The 20539-nt window shown below is 31.8% G+C and overlaps 3 protein-coding genes across 3 annotated transcripts; 1 reads left to right on the top strand and 2 right to left on the bottom strand.

Moving 5' to 3' along the window:
- Positions 1-7941: 7941 nt before the first annotated feature.
- LOC112529245 (cytochrome P450 76C1-like) lies at positions 7942-9721 on the top strand. Its single transcript, XM_025140422.1, has 2 exons — positions 7942-8908; positions 9008-9721. Exons 1-2 carry the CDS (start codon positions 7943-7945, stop codon positions 9626-9628), a joined length of 1587 nt encoding a protein of 528 aa, XP_024996190.1. The 5' UTR covers position 7942; the 3' UTR covers positions 9629-9721.
- Positions 9722-10045: 324 nt separating this feature from the next.
- Positions 10046-11829, bottom strand: LOC112529546 (cytochrome P450 76C1-like). The gene is made up of 2 exons (XM_025140867.1): positions 10852-11829; positions 10046-10663 (listed from the first exon to the last, which is right to left on the bottom strand). Exons 1-2 carry the CDS (start codon positions 11827-11829, stop codon positions 10046-10048), a joined length of 1596 nt encoding a protein of 531 aa, XP_024996635.1.
- A 2448-nt stretch (positions 11830-14277) lies between these two features.
- On the bottom strand, positions 14278-17373 carry LOC112529246 (protein ODORANT1-like). The gene is made up of 2 exons (XM_025140423.1): positions 17051-17373; positions 14278-15131 (listed from the first exon to the last, which is right to left on the bottom strand). Exons 1-2 carry the CDS (start codon positions 17311-17313, stop codon positions 14570-14572), a joined length of 825 nt encoding a protein of 274 aa, XP_024996191.1. The 5' UTR covers positions 17314-17373; the 3' UTR covers positions 14278-14569.
- Positions 17374-20539: the final 3166 nt, after the last annotated feature.

Genomic DNA, 20539 nt, shown 5'->3' with positions numbered 1-20539 from the left:
TATATATATATATATAATATAACTTAATTAGCATATATATATGTATTAAATAATAATAATAATTAAATATAATATATTATTAAATCGATTTGATGTTCTAAAAATGCACAAGTTCCAATGAATCAACACCCCCTACTAAGGGGGTGCCATTAGCACTGCCCTTTTTTAATCATGGTTCAAATTTTAAAGCATTTCACATCCTATTAATAGCACCCCCTTTTAAATAAATGGGTTGAGTTAGGTTGGGTTGAATTTTTAATCCATTTAAAATATTATATAGTTTTGTTTTATTTTTAATATTATATCTAGTATTCCAATTTTTAATTTTGTTTTATTCTTAATTAAAAATCCAACATTGTGAGATGAAACTCTAAATTCCAATCGCCTCCATTTATTCCATTACTCCATTATATATCGCCTCCAAAGTCTAATCCAACTTATTTTGAACAATATATTTATTGTGATTGTATTTTATTCAAACTTTGAACAATTTGTTTGTATCTGCGATTTTGTGTTTGAGATTTTCTTAAAGAAAATTTGTTTGAGATGTTTTTAATATCACAAAATAAATCAAAGTCATGGTATAAATTTTCTACATAACAAAGAAAAGTTTACGGTAGTACCTACGTTTCATGGTTTTGTTGTAACGGAAAAAAAAATTACGTTTCTGATAGGTGCCACCATGCATATTGTTCCGTTGAGTGCAACTTTATAGTTTTTGAATCCGAAATGTTAACGTCAAACTTTAATAACGGAAACAGTGAATGTTCATGCCTCTATACAAACGTCATAGATTTGAGTAACATCTATATGAATCTATACTAATATTATAAGTAAATTCTTCATTTATTTTTTTATAGTCAAATTATGTCATCACTTAGAAAACTTGTGACTACCTTTAGTCGTGTCGTAATGCAAGCACATCACATCGTATTAATGACAAAGAGACTTTGACCAAGAAGATATATGAAGGATATTATTAACTTCAAGTTGATTTTTTAACACATGGTGCATGCTTTTTATGACTAGTATTTTGTAAGGATATTACTTGTTTTGTTGTACACTTTCAATTTAACAATTTGCTATTACGTTTTTAGATGGAAGACGGAATTATTGATCATATGACGTTAAGTTAAGTAGGCTAGTCATGTTCGAACCCATTTCTGAAATTTCTACCAAGTAGCGGGTAAGAGGATATTTGTAGGCAATTCATATGGTATTATAATTTTATTTTGGAGGGTTTTTAGGGATGAACATGGATGGCTGAAAATTTGCTAAAAACCGAAAAATTTATATATTTAATTAAGGGTGTTAAAATAATGTTGTACCGTTCAAACTGGTCGAACCAAGTTAAACTAGATAGTTTTTGGTGGTTTGATGTTCTGGTCCGATCTAAAACATAACCAAACCGCTCTGGTATATGGTTTGGACGTTTTTATAGCGGTTTAGATCTATCCAACCGTCGAGAATATATGTATATATATGTGTATATGTATATATATATATATATGTGTGTGTGTGTGTGTGTGTGTGTGTATATAAGGAAGGATTCAAACGAGAACACCTTCATTTTACGAGAACGTGAGAACAATCTTTTACTACAGACAATCACATGTAATACTATTATTCCATCACATATGATACACATGTGATACTAAATCAGAGACGCGGTGTTTTTCGATGCGATCTTGGTTGCGGGGCAAGTCGCTCTTACATCACTAACCCCCCCCCCCCCTACAAGTATTATTACATGTGATAAAAGTGTTGTTGATATGATACTATAATCCATCAAGACTATAAATGTGATGTTAAATCATAGATGCAGACAACCTTTGACGCGACCTAAGTCGTAGATTACGTCGTCCGCACATAATAGGGTCCCCTCATGCGTATTATCACATGTGATAAGAGTGTTCGATTGTTCTCATAAAATGGAGGTGTTCTCGTTTGAACCTTCATATATATATATATATATATATATATACACACACTTTTAGGGTTTCTGATAAAAATAACTATTCAAAATTGAGAAATTTCATTTTTAGCTCTATCATTAAAAAAAATTACAAAATGGCCTTAAGTTACCTTATTAGCACCGTTAGATGCATGCATGAACCTATGTATAATTTATGAAAGTTATGATTTTAACAAAAATAAAATTAAAAAAATATCCAAAGTGGGTCCCACCCTTACGTAAGGGTCCACATTTGATTTTTTATTTATTTATTTTAAATTTGATTTTTTAAATTTATTTATTTTTTTCTTAAATTTTTTTAAAAAAATTTAATTTCTCTTGTTTAGAACTTTATTTTTTTTAAATTTTCATTTTTTCATTAATTTAATTCTTTTCAGAAAATTAAAAGCATTCAAACCCACTCTTAAGCATTAAATTAATTTTCTAAAAAAATAAATTAATGAAAAAAATAAAATTAAAAATAATAAAGTTCTAAACAAGAGAAATTAAATTTTTAAAAAAATAAATTCTTAAGAAAAAAACTAAATTTTGAAAAAAAAAACTAAATTTTTAAACAAAAAAAATTATATTTCTAAGAAAAATTAAAATTAAAAAAAAAGTTAAATTTTCCGAAAAAAAAAAAAATCAAATTTAAAATAAAAAATTTAAAAAATCAAATGTGGTCCCCTAAATAAGGGTGGGACCTACTTTGAATATTCTTTTCTTTTTTTAAATCAAGACTTTCATAAATTGTACATAGATCCATGTATGATTTTGTAAAATATTTTAATAATAGAGCTAAGAAACCGAAAGTTTATATTTATATATCCATGTGGTATTCAAATTTCATTTTGAGTTCTAGTTTGGAGGATATTTTTAGGGGTGAATCTGGATGGTCAAAAATTCACTAAAAACCGAAAGTTTATATATTTAATTAAGGGTATTGAAAAATGTTGAACCGTTTAAACTGGTCGAACCAAGTTAACCTAGATAGTTTTTGGTGGTTTAACGCTCCAGTCTGGTCTAAAATATAATCAAACAGCTCGGGTTTACAGTTGAATGTTTTTTAGCGATTTAGATCGAACCAACCGCCAATATATAGACCAATCACAAGTCTTTGTTAGATTAGGTTCTCCTATCACCATACAATTAATATTGAGGACACAATATTGATAATCTTCTTTTTTTGTCGATCACAAGTCTTTGTTAGATTATGTTCTTCTCTTTTTGTCATAATTAGGCAGACCTTATGAGTGGGTGAGTTTAGACAAACAACAGAGTTCCATGTACATTTACAACTTAAAGACCCGTGTCACAGAACAGAACCATTGTGTTCTCTTACACTGAACAGACAAGCTATACCGCTACCACAGAGTGACAGATTTATCCACAATGTTCAATATTTCTGTTACTCACCGAACAGAAACAGAAACTGATATATACAATTAACAAACTGAAACAGAAATTCATTAACTTGTAAGAAGGTTCCAATCGTTACACATATAACAATTCAACAAGAAAAAAAAAGGCACAAAAGATGGATCAACCCAACAAGTTACATAGTCCAAAACCAATACATATGAACCCCAAGAGTCAAGATGTGGAGTTGTATTATGAGCCATACAATTGAAATAATGAAAAATTCCACAACAATAAAGAAATTATAAATTTATATATATATTTTTTAATTATTGTCTCAATTGGCAACCATAATTTCAAACCTAGTTCATAAATCCTATTTTTCTAGTCAAAAATACACATCTATTGATTGTTTCCATATTCAAATGGTTATATTTTTTTGAATATTATTTTGTAAATAATACAATAAATATTTATTTTAAATTATTTAATTGAAATACAGAGACAATTATTTTTTATCACTAATATTTGTAATCTCTGTAGTTTGATGACTACAGTATTTTGGTCACTATCATTTCTAATTAACACCAATTACTACTTCGTGACCAAAAAAATTGGTCACTAATCATTTTAAATTAGTGACCACTATTTTTGGTTACTAACACTTTTAATGACCACTTAATAACCAAATTTTGGTATTTTGTCAGAAAAATCATATTAATGACCAAATTTTCGTGACGAACTTTATTATTTATCATCACTAAAGTCACATTTAGTGACCAAAAAATAAATAGTCATTAAAATTCTGATCACTAACTAAACTTTTTCTTGAAGTGAAAAGTTAAGGAACAAAATCATATAAAAATTTCAATAAGATAGATATTGTTATAATTACTGAGACTTATGTATCAAAAATAATTATAGATGCATTATTTTCTTAAAACGATCGATGTTGTTTTTGTAAAACAAGGCAGACAATTCCTAGCTGAGGGTGAGGAACGAGAAGGAGCCAACGGTTGAGGGTCAAGCAGAGGCCCTCGCTGAGGGCTAAGAGGGTTAGTCACACTCTTATTTAGAAGGGACGTGATAGGGCTTACTTGTCTTTCTCTCACACCTCTCGGTCAGACTTTGGGTTAGAAGTCGATTATAAAGTTTTTTTTTAAATCAGTTCCCGTTCAGTTGCTGAAAGATAGCAGAATAAAAATTATGATTTGTTTTTTTAATTTAATCCTTGAGAAAATTAGTTAACTTTGGGATATGATTCGTATCAAATAATTTTATGACGGCCCAAAACTTAATGTCAAGGGTTGAAAAGTATTATTTTGACTAGAATTTTCTCAAATTGAACATTATATAAATAAAACTAAAAATAATAGAAAAACACACACACACACATATATATATATATATATATATACATATATATATATATATAGAGAGAGAGAGAGAGAGAGAGAGAAAAGAGTGATCAAATGCAAACCATACATATTTGTACAAACTATGCAAACCACCTTCATCTGTCGATTTCATTGTTTAATCTTATGAATCTTTTTTCATGAAATTGTAAAATGTTATGAAATTGTTTCATATAATACTTTTTTGATGAAGTTTTTCGTATATGGTTATGAAATTGTTTCATATAATACTTATGAAATTTTAATGAAATTGTTTCATGTATTTCTTTATAATTAATATAATGAAGATGATAATATCCATGATTAACACTCTCCACAATAAAAATGATTAATCAACCTCTCATAATTACAAAAATATGAACAAAATGAAAAATTATGATTGATTGAATAAGATTTGTAATGTTTGTATAAATAACGTGGTTTACAAAGTAATTATATATATATATATATACACACACACACACACACGTGTGTGTGTGTGTGTGTGTGCAAGTTGTTTTGTTAACACAATAATTTGTACATGTTAACTTTATAAACCAATCTAAGTTTTTGATTCTTAGTATCTATAAAGGAGATCAATTGTGGCATATTTGTAATTAATTGAAAATCAAGGATATCAAAACATAGGGGAACAAAGGTATTTTTAGAAGAGATGTCCAATGTATTTTTTTTACATTGGTTACAAATCAGTAATTGTTCCTTCCTTTTATAATTCATAAAATCATCCGTGTTGAATTATGAATATTGTACTGTACACTTATGAATACATATGAACATATATGTAACTTTTCATCTAATCTTAGCTCGTGACTTTCACATATAAACATTTGGGAACACTTATGAATACATATGAACATATATGTAACTTATTAACTAATCTTAGCTCATAGCTTTCACGTACGAATATACGGAAACACTTATGAATGCATATGAACATATATGTAACTTATTAACTAATTTTAACTCATAGCTCTCATATATGAACCTACAGGAACACTTGTGAACACTTATTTGCACCTATTAAAGCTCTTATGGACATGGAGGTTCACCTTCGATGACTTCATGTCATTCTTGATCACACATGAAATTAGTTGGAGTGCGTAAGCTGACTCGAATACCCACATTCACCCAATAAAAGTATTTTTTAATGTTTCAAATTATTTTAATATTGTATTTACGTATATTTTATTTATTAATAAAAAATCAAAAAAGTATTAACATTTATTAAACATTAAATTAAGATACATTATTTATAGTTTTATTATGTAATATATTTTATTTTTGTTGTAATATTAATTATATTTTGGATTTTTTTATATTCGTTAACGTATAATGCTAAATTTCTAATTTAATAAATATTAATTAATGACCAAACTATTTGTATTTTATTACCTAAAATTTTATTTAATAAATTATTCATAATTCTTTAAAAACAAAGTTAAAAAAATATTAAAAAACATGGCAATTATTAAAAAATGACTTTTTATTAAAATATATCCATCAACCAAAATATAAACTAATTAACTTAATTTATTGCTTTTTAGTAATACTTTTCTTTTCTTTTATATTTTATATTTTTAATTTACTTTTTTTTCGAAATATACTTTGTTCAACCGTAACATATTTAATTTAATTTAATACTTTGGATTGATAATTTTATATAATTTTATATATTAAATACTTATTTTATTAAAATATTTTTAGTTTTATAAGAATTTAAAAAATTTAAATTGGACATTTTAGTCATTTACCTATATTTCACTCAATTTCAAAGTTATATTTTATAAATCAAACAGATAGAATCCAATTCTTAACAAATTACATAAATTAATCTTATTGTCACATAAAATAGAGTACACAAACCACAAGGACGGTGCCTGATTGGTATGAACTTGACTCCAAAGGTTAAAAGTACCAGGAGTTCTCAGATTCAAATCCAAGAACGAATAAAAATCCCCTCGTTGCCACGAAGATTCAAATGCGGTGACTCCGAACTATCTGCAAAGCAGGTGGTCGTTATGGAATTAGTCGACTCACATAAACGAATTAGATATTCAGGTTAATAAAAAAAATAGAGTACAGATAAACATTACCCATTTTATAAACCAATTAAATCTCAAATTAAATTATTGAATTGGATTTGATTTGATGGGTTAACTAATGGCTTGATTAGTTTATAGAAGTGCACTAAAAACAATATTATTGATGATTGAAATGTTTAATTATTTTAATACAACTTATTATTAAAATAAATAATATATTTAGGTATTTCTTTGACAAATTGGTTCAAAATTGAAAATTCAAACCATTGCCTGAATTAATTATAATCTTTAAAACCTTGGAGAATAGATTATAGATAGTCAACAAAATACAAATGGGATGATGAAATGGGAGGTGGTGGTCGTAGCCGGTGGTGAATGCGTCGATGGAGGTTGATGATCTGTGTAAAGGAACGTGACGTATGCGGGGAAGGGGAGGGGATTCGCTAGTAACCGCAACTCCAGTCGTGACCACTCTAGTCTTCCTCACAACACCGTCGTAGTAGACCAATTACCGCAACCAACAACCTTTCTTCGGTCTTTTTTCCACTTTGAAGCCCTCACCCTCCTTTCTCTTCGTGTTTCCCTTTCAAGAGTACCTGAGATGGGGTACCTAACATGGGTAAGTGTAGGGATGCTTATTGTCGTTGGAAATGGAGATCGTTCGACGTGCAATATGAGGACGTTTCACCAGATAGCGGGGAAGAAGCGAACACCGATGGGGGAAGGGCGAATCTTGAATGACATGGACAATGTGTGTGTAATTTACTCTTTTTTATATACCGATAAATAGATATGTGGAAAGTATATTACTTTTATTTTTTTAAAACAAAAAGTAAAAATACCATAATATCCTTAACTCAATGGAACTAATGTTAATAACGTTGTCTTGTCTTGTCTTGTCTCGTCTCGTCTCGTCTCGTCCCGTCCCGTCCCGTCCCGTCCCGTCCCGTCCCGTCCTAAACGAAACCTCCATGTCCTATCTCGTGCGTAAAAAGCAGCCCTAAAAACACTTTTTTATTGGTCTTGATACGTGTCGCATGGGCAGGATCTCAAAGTTAAAAAAGGATAAGTTTGTGATGTGGAATGCTCCCACGATTCTCATGGTCCAGAAGCAACCATCAACTCCAAATTGATAAAAAGCTTCACAAACTCCGGAATCTTCTCTGCCAAAAATGACACCAAATTTTGGAGTCAAGATTTATCACTCAATCATCTCCTCCTGGTCATGGTGGTGGCAAGTCGACAATCACCAGGACCATCTCGCTCGTGCTATTCTCACCGTTTCAGTTCCGTTACTGTTATTTTTATGGTATCAGTACATCAGAAATGACAGAACTTCTTTGCCGCCGGGCCCATATGGTTTACCGGTGGTAGGGTATCTGCCGTTTCTTGCCTCCGATTTACACGAAAGATTCACCCACATGAGTCATAGATACGGCCCCATCTTCAGCCTGTGGCTCGGAAGCAAGCTTCACGTTGTGGTCAACTCCGTGGAGCTAGCTAAGGTCGTGGCTCGTGACCTGGACCAAACGTTCGCGAACCGTACTCCACCGGTCGCAGCCCTGACCATCACTTATGGCGGGATTGATATCGCGTGGTCCAACAACAACGCACACTGGCGTAAGTTGCGTAAACTGTTGGTCAGCCAGGTTTTGAGCAACGCAAATCTTGATTCTTGTGCGGGTTTTCGAACGGATGAGGTGAGAAAAGTGGTAAGAGACGTTTACGGAAGGATCGGGAAGAAGATCGACATTAATAAGGTGGCTTTCGATGCCGAGCTTAATGTCGTAACGGGAATGTTATGGGGTTGTAGTGAAGGAAAAGATTCGAGCGACATCGGAGATGGGTTTCGAGAAGTTGAGTTCAAGATCATCGAGTTATTGGGTGCTCCAAATATCTCAGATTTTATCCCGATGCTGTCGTGGTTCGATCTGCAGGGAAGGCAGCGAGAAATGCAGAAGCAGAAGGAACATCTTGATCGGATTTTGGATAACATCATCCGCGGAAGAAGCAATGGTAACTCCAGAAAGATGGATGAAGATGGAAGGAAAGATTTTGTGCAGATCTTGTTAGAGCTTAAAGATCAAAAAGACAGTCCAATATCACTTAACATCGATCAAATAAAGGCACTATTATTTGTAAGTTGTATTATACTTCAATTGTTAGATATAATACGATCTTGTAAAACCGATTTTGTTACAAAGCGTATGCTGATGATCCCAAAATGGTTGCGACAGGACATTTTGACTGCGGCAACAGACACAACATCAACGATGGTAGAATGGGTGATGGCGGAGATTTTGCATCATCCCGAGGTAAAAACAAAGATTCAAGAAGAGTTGAATGATGTTTTGGGTATGAACAGTATTGTCGAAGAATGTCATCTGCCGAAATTAGCGTATTTGGATGCCGTCATCAAGGAGACATTTAGGATACACCCTCCGTTACCGCTCCTCATCCAAAGATCCCCGGATGAATCTTGCACGGTGGGCGGGTACTTGATTCCAAAGGGAACGATCGTGTATATCAACGTTTGGGCAATCCATCGCGATCCTAGAAATTGGCCGAATTCATTGGAGTTCAAGCCAGAGAGATTCTTGAAAGGCAAATGGGATTATAACGGAAACAATTTGAAGTTTTTGCCGTTTGGAGTTGGGAGAAGAATATGCCCTGGAATTCCGTTAGGGGAGAAGATGTTGGTTTATATATTAGCATCTCTCTTGCATTCTTTCGAGTGGAGGTTGTCGGAAGACGAAGATTTTGAGGTTTCCGATGAGTTTGGATTTGTGACGAAGAAGAGGAAACCGTTGATTGCTATACCATCTCAACGGTTATCTGATGCAAGACTCTATCTATGAATGTATACAAGTAAAGTTGTTCCGTAAAATAAGATAGATATATGCAGAATAAATAACTCATGTATCCAAATCTTACGATCGATTATTACTCATGACTCAATGATATTAAACAATTTAAAGTAGGTTACGTATAAAAACTAAAAAATGATGCATTAAAAAGGAAAGGAAAAATTGAATAATGCTTTACAAAGATCGCGCATTTAAGCCATATTGTGTAACAGAGTTGACGTGACATTAAAGACGAATTTTGAGATACAATGCATAATGACGAGCTTTTTGGAGCACTGGTACAGAGATATTATTATTTTAATTGATATAACTTTATTTAATTATACATATACGTATACATACACACACATATACATATTCGTATACATACACACACATATATATATATATATATATATATATATATATTCATAGATAGAGGCTTGCATCAGATAACCGTTTAGATGGTATAGCAATCAGTGGTTTCCTTTTCTTCATCACAAACCGAAACTCATCAAAAACTCCAGAATCTTCATCTTCCGGCAACCTCCACTCAAAAGAATGCAAGAGCGATGCTAATATATACACCAACATCTTCTCCCCTAGCGGGACTCCGGGGCATATTCTTCTCCCAACTCCAAACGGCAAAAACTTTAGATTATTTCTGTTGTAATCCCATTTGCCTTTCAAGAATCTTTCTGGCTTGAACTGCAGTGGATCCAACCAGTTTCTTGGATCCCGATGGATCGCCCAAACATTAATGTGCACGATCGTTCCCTTGGGAATCATGTATCCACCCACCGTGCAAGATTCATTTGCGCATCTCTGGATGAGGAGCGGAAGTGGAGGGTGGATCCTAAATGTCTCCTTGATCACCGCATCCAAATACGTCAATTTGGAAAGATGACACTCTTCAACAATCTTCATACCAAAAACGTCTGTTAGTTCTTGTTGAATTTTTGTCTTTACCTCTGGGTGATGCAAAATCTCTGTCATCACCCATTCTACCATCGTTGCAGTTGTATCTGTTGCCGCAGTTAAAATATCCTGTGATAATAGTTAAAATGCGTAGTAAGATCCTATTTTAACACTTTTTCACATGAGCGTATGTTTGGTTTTAATTATAAACTGAAGTCCTATAAAACATCATTTATGACATTTAGATGTATTTGAGGTCCTATAAAACTGATCTTATTGTAGTCAGAAATAAAAAAAGCACAGATAACACAACGTACCGATAGTATGGCCTTTATTTGATCGATGTTAACCGATATCGGACCATCTTTTTTATCTTTAAGCTCTAACAAGATCTGCACAAAATCCTTCCTTCCATCTTCCTCCACTTTTCTAGACCCGCCATTGATTCTTCCGCGGATGATCTTATCAAAGACTCGATCAAGATGTTCCGTTTGCTTCTGCATTTCTCGCTGCCTGCCCTGCAGATCGAACCACGATAACATCGGGATAAAATCCGAGATATTTGGTGCTCCCAATAACTCGAGAATCTTGAATTCAACTTCTCGAAACCCATTTCCAATATAACTCGAATGATTCTCTTCGCTACAACCCCATAACATCCCCGTTACAACATTAAGCTCGGCATCGAAAGCCACTTTGTTTATATCTATCCTCTTCCCGATCCTACCGTAAACGTCTCTCACCACTTTTCTAACTTCATTTGTCCGAAAACCCGCACAAGCGTCAAGATTCGCGTTGCTCAACACTTGGCTCACCATAAGTTTACGCATCTTACGCCAGTGTGCGTTGTTGTTGGACCACACAACATCGAGCATGCCATAACTAAGGGTCAGGGCCGTGAACGGCGGACTACGGTTAGCAAATGTCTTGTCCAGGTCACGAGTCACGACCTTGGCTAGCTCCACAGAGTTCACCACAACATGAAGCTTACTTCCGAGCCTCAAACTAGAGATGGGTCCGTATCTATGACTCATCTCAGTGAATCTTTCGTGTAAGTTAAAGGTCAGGAAGGGCAAGTACCCTACGACTGGCAAGCCATAAGGGCCTGGTGGCAAGAGAGTCTTGCCCTTTCTAATATACACTTCCATATACTGATACCATAAAAATATCAGTAACGGAACCATAATTGTGAGGATGGTACGAGCGAAATGGTCCTGGTGGTTGTCGATTTGCCACCTCCAGGACCAGAAGTCGGTGATTTTCAGATAAATCTGGGCTCCGAAATTTGGTGTCATTTTTTATACAAAAGATATGGAGTTTATGTTGGTTTTTTATATATAAAATGCCCAACAAACTTGTCACTTTGAGAGCCTGCCTATGCCATACGCAATGAACGTCTCCAACCACCGGGTTTAATTAGAGAAATGTTTTGTAGAGTTTTTAATGCATTCGTTACTTCTAAAATAAGTATACACAATTTTAGAAATATGTAATTATTATATCTTTTGATTAATAAAATGACATTTTATCTTTAATTATATATAAAGAAACAAAAATTTTATTCATCTCATAATTTGATTTTGAAAGTAGACGCTTAGGGGTCGTTTACCAAACGTTTACCTGAATAAGCACTTACCAAGTCATATTACCTCACCGGGTGAATATGGTAAGGACCAAAAATTTTACTTGGTAAGAGCGAGATAAGGACCAAGAGTCTTACCCGGTAAGTGAGGGGGATGACTCTTACCATGGTAAGCGTTTACCGGGTAAATTGTTGCATACGATGTCGTTTTAGTGGACTAAAATCTTATCCGAAAATCTAATTGTTGCATACGATGTCGTATTTAACATAATATTTATGATAATAACGATTTGTATTAAATTTTATTTTTCAGTGAATCTGTTATAAGTTCTCGATAAATTATATGTGACATGCAAAAGTTTTAAAAGTACGTTACTCAAAATATGAATCAAGTTAAAATATGTTATTTTTTCATGCAATTTGTCCAAAAATTAGTAAGTTACGTTTGAGAAAAGAAAAAAAAAACCATTTTATAGTTTCCCTTTTTATGAGAACTGAAAAATGTATAACAAGACAATCTTGAAAGTATCATGCTCTGGTCATAAATTACAGATCGGCTATATGTGACACGTGGACAATGACATGTCATACCAACCTGCTAACTTGTGTCATGTCATCGAAGTTCAAATTAAAAGGTTACTCATTGCTATAATGGTTAAAATTTTAAAATATAATGCCCTAATAAAAAATAATTCAAAAAATAATTTGTTATAATACAAAAATTTATGAAAATAGATTGCTATTTCATGCAATTTTTTTTTTCGTTAACAAATGGTATCGTTTGAAAATTTTACAACAAAGAAAGTTGGGCCATTTTTTGAATGAGTTATATTTAATCTGATGGGCTGATCTTTTATATAGTGGGCTATTTGTATAAGCCCAACTTCAATTTCAGATTTGGGTTCTCGATATTATATTAGTGGTAGTTTTAACTGATTTTTTTTATTAACCTGGATATCCAACCCGCTATGCGAGCCAACTAATCCCAGGATGACCACCTGCTTTGCGGATAGCCTGGAGTCACTGCATTTGAACCTTCGTGGCCACAAGGGAATTTTTATTTCTTCTTGGATTTGAACCTGAGACTTCCTGGTACTTTTGACCTTTGGAGCCAAGTTCAAACCAATCAGACACCACCCTTGTGGTTAAAAGTAAATCTAGATAAAACATTGAAAATTTTTAACTGATTTTTAATTACGTTGTTAATTAATTTCATTTTACTCATTTTTATTAATGTCGATAATTGATGATTTGAATTTTGTTCGAACATAAAATCAACATATTTCATAAATTAAAACGAAGAGTATAATTAATTAATGATATTTATCGATGGACAGTCCGTTGTTAATGATAGTTTGTTGCAAATCCGTTAATAATTCATCACTGTTAGGTCACTAATTCTTTGTTAACGAATGGGACCCAAATGCAAATCCATTGATAATTTTTCAGGGCTTGTTTGGTTTGCAAGATTTTGATAGGATCTGAAGGGATATGGAACTGAATTCCATCTTAATTCTGTGTTTAGTTTGAAAGAAATTCTGAATTAGAAATTCCCACAACCTGTAGATTTAGAAATCCCTTGAAAATGACTGTCATTTCAAATCCAAATGACGTACAGATTTTAGTGGTATCCATCGCATCTCTACTTCGTCTCTTTCATCAAATCTGTCCAAATCTCTTCATCACCTCCAAACAAAAATTTATTTACAAAAAATTATATCCAATTCCAAATCCTACAAACCAAACAAGATTGTATAGAAGAACGGAATTCAATTTCATTCCAAATCCTACAAACCGAACACACTAACGATTCCAAAGCCTTCAAACTCTAAATCCCTCCAATTCCAAATGTTTCTACAAACTCCAAATCCTTCAAAAACATTTCGTCAAACCAAGCAGACCATCGGAAATTACTGAAAATACTGTTTGTCAGCAAAATCCGGATACCTTCTTTTTCACTATATATATATATATATATATATATATATATATATATACATGAGATTACATATTTACAAAAGGACCCTTTGACTTCTTTATAGTTGACAACTGTTTCCATCTTTAGAATTATTTTCCAAGTAGCCATGCATTCTTTTGGACTTGGTTTTGCATACTATCCAATTGATGGTGAGAAACATTTGATAAGTCAAGTTCTCTTCTACCATCATATTACATTTAAGACTTGTGTAACATTAACTTTAAAGAAAAACAATATTAATAACCTATACTGTTACTAAACATGATACTTAGTAGCATGTGAGATGTACGACAACTAGGGTTTTATTTACCCTTTTCCATCTTTTTGCTAATTCCTTTAATTCATCTGGTTTTTAGGACAAGACTGTGTGTTTTCTTATGGAAGTCATTGGACCTGCAAAGATGTATGTGTTAACAAACAAGGCCATAGAACAACACATATCGACTCCCTTAAACCAGGATTTGCATCTTTCCTGTTAGTTGTTTTTTGTATTTAAGATGTTGATCTCAACATCGTTGAAAGAATCCAGTCCGAAATCATGAACACCAAAATCTTGACAGTCCAATAGCCACGTAGCACAATCATCCCATTTGGTGAAACTATTAGCACAGTGGTTGAAGAGTGGTCCGTTATTTGGTAACTCCCAAGCTGATGTGTCGATCAACGGAGGTTCCTCTTCACCTAAAAGGTGACTTAATAACTTCTCGTCTTCGCAGAAGCTTTCAAACAGTGTTTGTGTATCATGATCATCAATGGACATGGACTTCTCCGATTGTGCAAAACTTGAGTTCTCATCCGAGTTTCCGAGGGTATTGGCACTTCCATCACGTGATAAGTGATGGCACTTTTCAGATCCTGACAAATGTTTTTCAGAGCAGAAGGATGATGTCTTGGTTGCTTCAGTTTTGTTTTGAAGAGGTTCATGAGTAACCGGATCAATGCCCATTTTTAAAAGCTTTTTCTTGATATGAGTGTTCCAATGATTCTTAATTTCATTGTCTGTTCGTCCTGGCAACCTTGCGGCTATTTTTGACCACCTAACAGATAAAAAAACCCATATAAAATCATTAATACCAATATAAATAATTAGTATTTCCAAGGTAAATCAAAGTCTAATATTGTTTTTACTTCAAAATTAATAAAGATTTTAGAATACCCATAATATATCAGTTTGTTACAATTGGCAAGTATTTTAAAAACAAATACAAATAATTCTCTAGGAAACTTAACCAACGAAGAATCCCTTGATAATCAATCAGAAAACAATCATGCCACTAAAAGTTCATCAGTAACTTGTGGTCCAATAATTGGACACCAAATATACTATCAGTAGAAAAGCTGTCAGTAAAGACACTACTGAACAATTGTCGTTGTCTTATTTTATTTATATTCCACACACAAAATGACAAAATCATTTAATACATGTGTTATACTTATTTAAATATAGAAATATTGAATATTATGCCCACAGAAAATATAAAAGTATATAAATAATAGAATAACTTAAACATCTCTTAATAGTTTTGGCATGAAACATGTCTAAAGTTTTGTAGAGATTTCATTTATAAAATGATTAAAACTCTTATTTTTCAGATATATAATTTTTTAATTTATTATTTTATATAACTAAAAAAATACGTTATTAACTGTAGATGGGCATTAAGAACCAGTTAAAAAAACAAGGTCTAGTCAAAGATCGAATAGGACGGAATTAGAACCAGTTAAGGTCGGATCAAATTAGTTATGCGGACGGGTCCATAATTAAGGACCGCATTTATTAATGTTAATGTTGTAAAATTAATATTCACCAAAAAGGAATTGACAAATGATATCCGTATTATCAATTAAATCTTAACGTTTTTCAAAAGTTAAGTGTTCAACGTATGTTAACTTTGTCGTACGTAATTATTATAAACTTTTAAAAATATATAATAAAAACAATTATTGGATTGGTCTAATTGGTTATGATCATTGAGCAATGCTAAAAAAATCAAGAAAAATGATCAAATTACATATGATTTATATGTAACTAAAATGGTACTCACACAATGCAGCGAGATAAATATCGATTTTAATGTTTAGTTTTTACTCTTTGTCTCTATGATATAATACGATTTTATGTGGTTTTGAGAAAACGATAATGTTTTTATTTTTTTAATGAAATATAAATTTGAAGATAGTATAAAAATTTGGAAAAAAAAATCGATATTAGTATCAAATTAACTATTTAATAGTTTTCGTTTTTTGGTATACCTTATTTAATTCATTTTTATTATAATTTAATTTAGATTTAATAACAAATAATTTATTTTTGATTTAATAATATATTTTTTTATAAAGATAATAATTAAACATTTTGTTAGAACTCAATGATTATTTTAATTACATTTTAGATTTTCTATATTTAAAATAAATGTTTATCCTATATTTGATTATGTTTATTTGTAATTAGTTACACGAATTTAAAATTAAAGTTTTAATAAGTTGTATTTGCACAAAATTAATCGTAATATTGAATTTTAAGTAATATGCATCAATAGACAGTACTTCATGCATAAAAAATGGTTTTTAAGAGTTTTTGTCAAATGCTTTATAATATAGTACAAATTACGGAATGTAAGGATGAGCGGGCGACCTGACTATGTTGCAGTTAAAATCGCGTGAATCACATATGATTTTATACGTGAATTTAATGTAAAATAACATGTGATTCGGCTTTTTTGGTGTACTCTTGTTTAATTATTGTTATCGTATGAATAAATTGATGTTATATTATTATTAGCATCTTGAAAAATTCTTAAAAAACAATATTATCATATGTATTTTTAACACAAGATAAAATGAGAATTATTATATTTATTTTATTTAAATTAATTGAATACTATTTCCATCATAAAAAATGTGGTTAATTTAATTTAAAAAAAAAATTAAAACCAAACGATCGAAAGAGACGTACCGGTTGCCAAGGCGAGCATGGAGATCAATAACGAGTTGTTCCTCTGATTCATTAAGCAGTCCACGCTTCAAGTCTGGTCGGAGATAGTTAGTCCACCGGAGACGGCAACTCTTGCCACAACGGCGGAGTCCGGCGAGCTTAGGGACAGCACGCCAACAACATTGGCCGTTGGTAAGGATAAAGTTGATGAGCTTCTTATCTTCCTCCGCCGTCCACGGCCCTTTCTTCACTCCTAGTTTATCACAACATGGTTGTCTTCCCATCTTTTCCTTCTCCGACCAACCACCTCCGACCACCAAACCACCGCAACCGAATGATAAAATGACAGCAAGATGTGGGGTTTAAGATGGAAATGCTAATACACCCTTCAAACACACTTACTCAAATTTAGGTATGCCACCACCAACCTTTAAATATAGACATATGTGGGAGAGAGAGGGAGGGAGAGAGAGAGATTTCCGGTGAGGTCCACCAGTGATCCATGAAAGATACAGGTGAACCGCTAAGCCTGTTCAGGTGGTAAAAGTTGGAAGTGAAAAGGAAGGATGATGGTTGACACATATACCAAAAGGCAAACCCTAAAAAGTAGGTCAATTTTCAATTAACACCCCTATACTTATGTGATATTTTAATTTCAACCCAATGTGTAACTATTTAATAATGCTACAAGGATGAAGCTAAACAAACTCTAACTACATGTTTAATAAACCCACCCTTTTCATACTCATTAAGCCATGTAAAATAGACTTATTTTTATGATATGATTTATCTCAAATGATGATTCAAATGACAACATACAGTACTACAACCTTGTAGTGTGTGTATCGGAACTAGCTGAAATGCTAACACGCACAAGTCATGAGATATAAACTACCATAGTTGGTTGGTTACTGAATTGACGTTCGAGATCAGTTTGTGTTACATATAAGTCGACCTTAAATTGATAATGTGTGCTCCTTTCTTTTTGATTGGTTTTAACAAGAATTATGTAAACGTGAGCATAGTAAAAGGGCATCGATTAATTATAATTTTGCATGTCATTACACTTCATAAACCATGTTTAGATAGAGTTATCAGTAAGTTTGTTTATGATAATAGATAAAGTTCCCTTGTTTTGGATCGTTTCGTGGTAATATACACCTAAATTTAGATGATTGTTATATCTATTTCAGACCATATAATAGTGTTTAATTAAATAAGACTATTAACTATATATATACACTTGCCAACAAGCAATAATTATGTGATTTTTAATCAGTTTGAATTGATCTTATGAGGCAACTGCAAATATAACTAAACAAAAGACCTACATAAAGGGTTTGATACAAGAATGAGTCTTTCTATAGTCATTATCAGTTGGTAATCTTAGAATTTTTTTTAAAATAATCAGATTTATTTAATACTTAAATCAACCCAGTCTAAGTGACTGGGGGAGCAACAGTCAATCAAAAGGCAAAGACATGTGCATACTTCAGTGATATACAATGGTAGCAGAGGTCCTTCATTATCATATTCAACAATTAAATCCACATATTAATAAACCTGGAGAGATTATCTTTAATTTGATATTTGCTGAAAAGTTAAACCATTCTAGTTAACTCTCATTATCAGCTTATATTTTAATCATGTTGGATCAACCACTCAGTTTGTTAATCTAATGTCATATAAGATCCTATAAAGAGAAAGATTCCCATACAGATAAGTACATAATCTATATATAGACACACACACACATAAAACTCTTTTTAATAATCAACAAACTAATATACTGATGTCTTTGAAGATATATTTAAACTCATAACAAAAGGTTTATAAATATCTGCTAATATCTTTCAGTATAAATATTAAATAAACAACTGATAAAAATAATTGCATACCGTAAGGAGACGAAAGTGAATTATATAAGTAGATGGGGTTGAAGTTGCAATTGATGCAAAGACATGTACTTCCCATTTTCCTACACAAAAGTATTTGTGAATGCACTCTTACTCCAACATAACATCACTCGTTTCGTCATCACTACGTTTAAATGTCCTTTGTGTCGAAGGTTAACTAATTTCCTTTTTAAATGAATTATAATGATTTATATATATATATATATATATATAGTTGATTCATGTGAGATCAGTTTGTTTTCGTAAGTCCCGTGAGACTATTTTTTGACACTGGAAACTTCATAGCAAAACGTTGTGAAGGTAAAAAAAATCGAACATTCACAGCAAAAACACTATGTATGTTACCTTCATAGCGTTTTATTGTGAAATCTCAAATGTAAAAAAATGGTCTCACAGGTCTCACGAAATCAAGCCGGTCTCACATGATCTCAAGTCTCTCTCTCTCTCTCTCTCTCTCTCTATATATATATGGTAATTATATATACTTTTAACACTTTAAAAATAATATAAGTTTTGTAAAACCATTTTATTATAAACATGAGGCTGGTTATAGTTTATAAGTTTGGTTATGAATTAGAAATATTGTATTTTATAAGACAAAAAGTATATATTTATTAAAATACAAAATAACATCATATTTTTTGAGAAAAAATTGTTTTGGATAATGTTTGTCAATCATGATGTTTGTGTTAATATATTTTATTTATTTATTCAAAATTATTTATTTTTATAAATTTATGATATTTGAATTCTATAAAAACATGATGGTTTTGTTTACCAAAAAAGAACAAGATTGATGAATTCATAATTTTTGAAGATAACTTTCTTAGTTTTTGATAATAAATTATAATTGTAATATATTAAATATTATTACAAGAAATTATATTATTAAAATATTAATTTAGGTTTTTAAAAGCAATTTATAATACATTAAATTTAGATTTATTTTACTGTTAAGTCACATAATTTCTGCTATATTATGAAGCATTTAGTCAAAAGTTTTAAAAACAGGTTATGACCCACAAGGTATTAATTTTTAATATATATTACTAGAAATTCAAGATTATATGTCAATATTTTTTTTTTGTAAGGGTGTCCGGGCCAAAGCCCGACTAATCCCCGGCAAATTTGGAGGCTAAACATGACCCCACTTAAATGTCGCCAACACTCCCCTCCCATGGCTCGAACTCGGGTTCATGACTATGACATGCCCAAGCCTTTACCACTAGGCTGGAAAGTCTTTGACTATATGTCAATATTTCATTGTTACAAGTTCATGAAACATCATAAACGTTGATTACCCCACTCTGTTCATCCATATCCTTTAGCTTTAAATATGGTAATTATTAAATAGACGAGTTCGACACTAAGTTCAAAATACCAAATATTTCTATGAGGTCCAGATAACTGTTTTTAGTTCCAAAAATCATATATAAACAACTTATGTTCAACAAATAATTTGAAAATGATATATGATACTTTTTAAATATATTATGTGGAGTTTAAGTAGATTTTTCAGTGTTACTGTTGATACATGAAAGCATAACATTGATCCAAGACTCGACTATGGTCCATGCAGACATGCACCCATTTT

The sequence above is a fragment of the Cynara cardunculus genome (genome assembly GCF_001531365.2).
Source record: "Cynara cardunculus var. scolymus isolate 2C chromosome LG 16, CcrdV1, whole genome shotgun sequence".
NCBI lineage: Eukaryota > Viridiplantae > Streptophyta > Magnoliopsida > Asterales > Asteraceae > Cynara > Cynara cardunculus.
The sequence above is the reverse complement of the archived record's forward strand: the minus strand, read 5'-3'. Positions and strand labels throughout refer to the sequence as shown.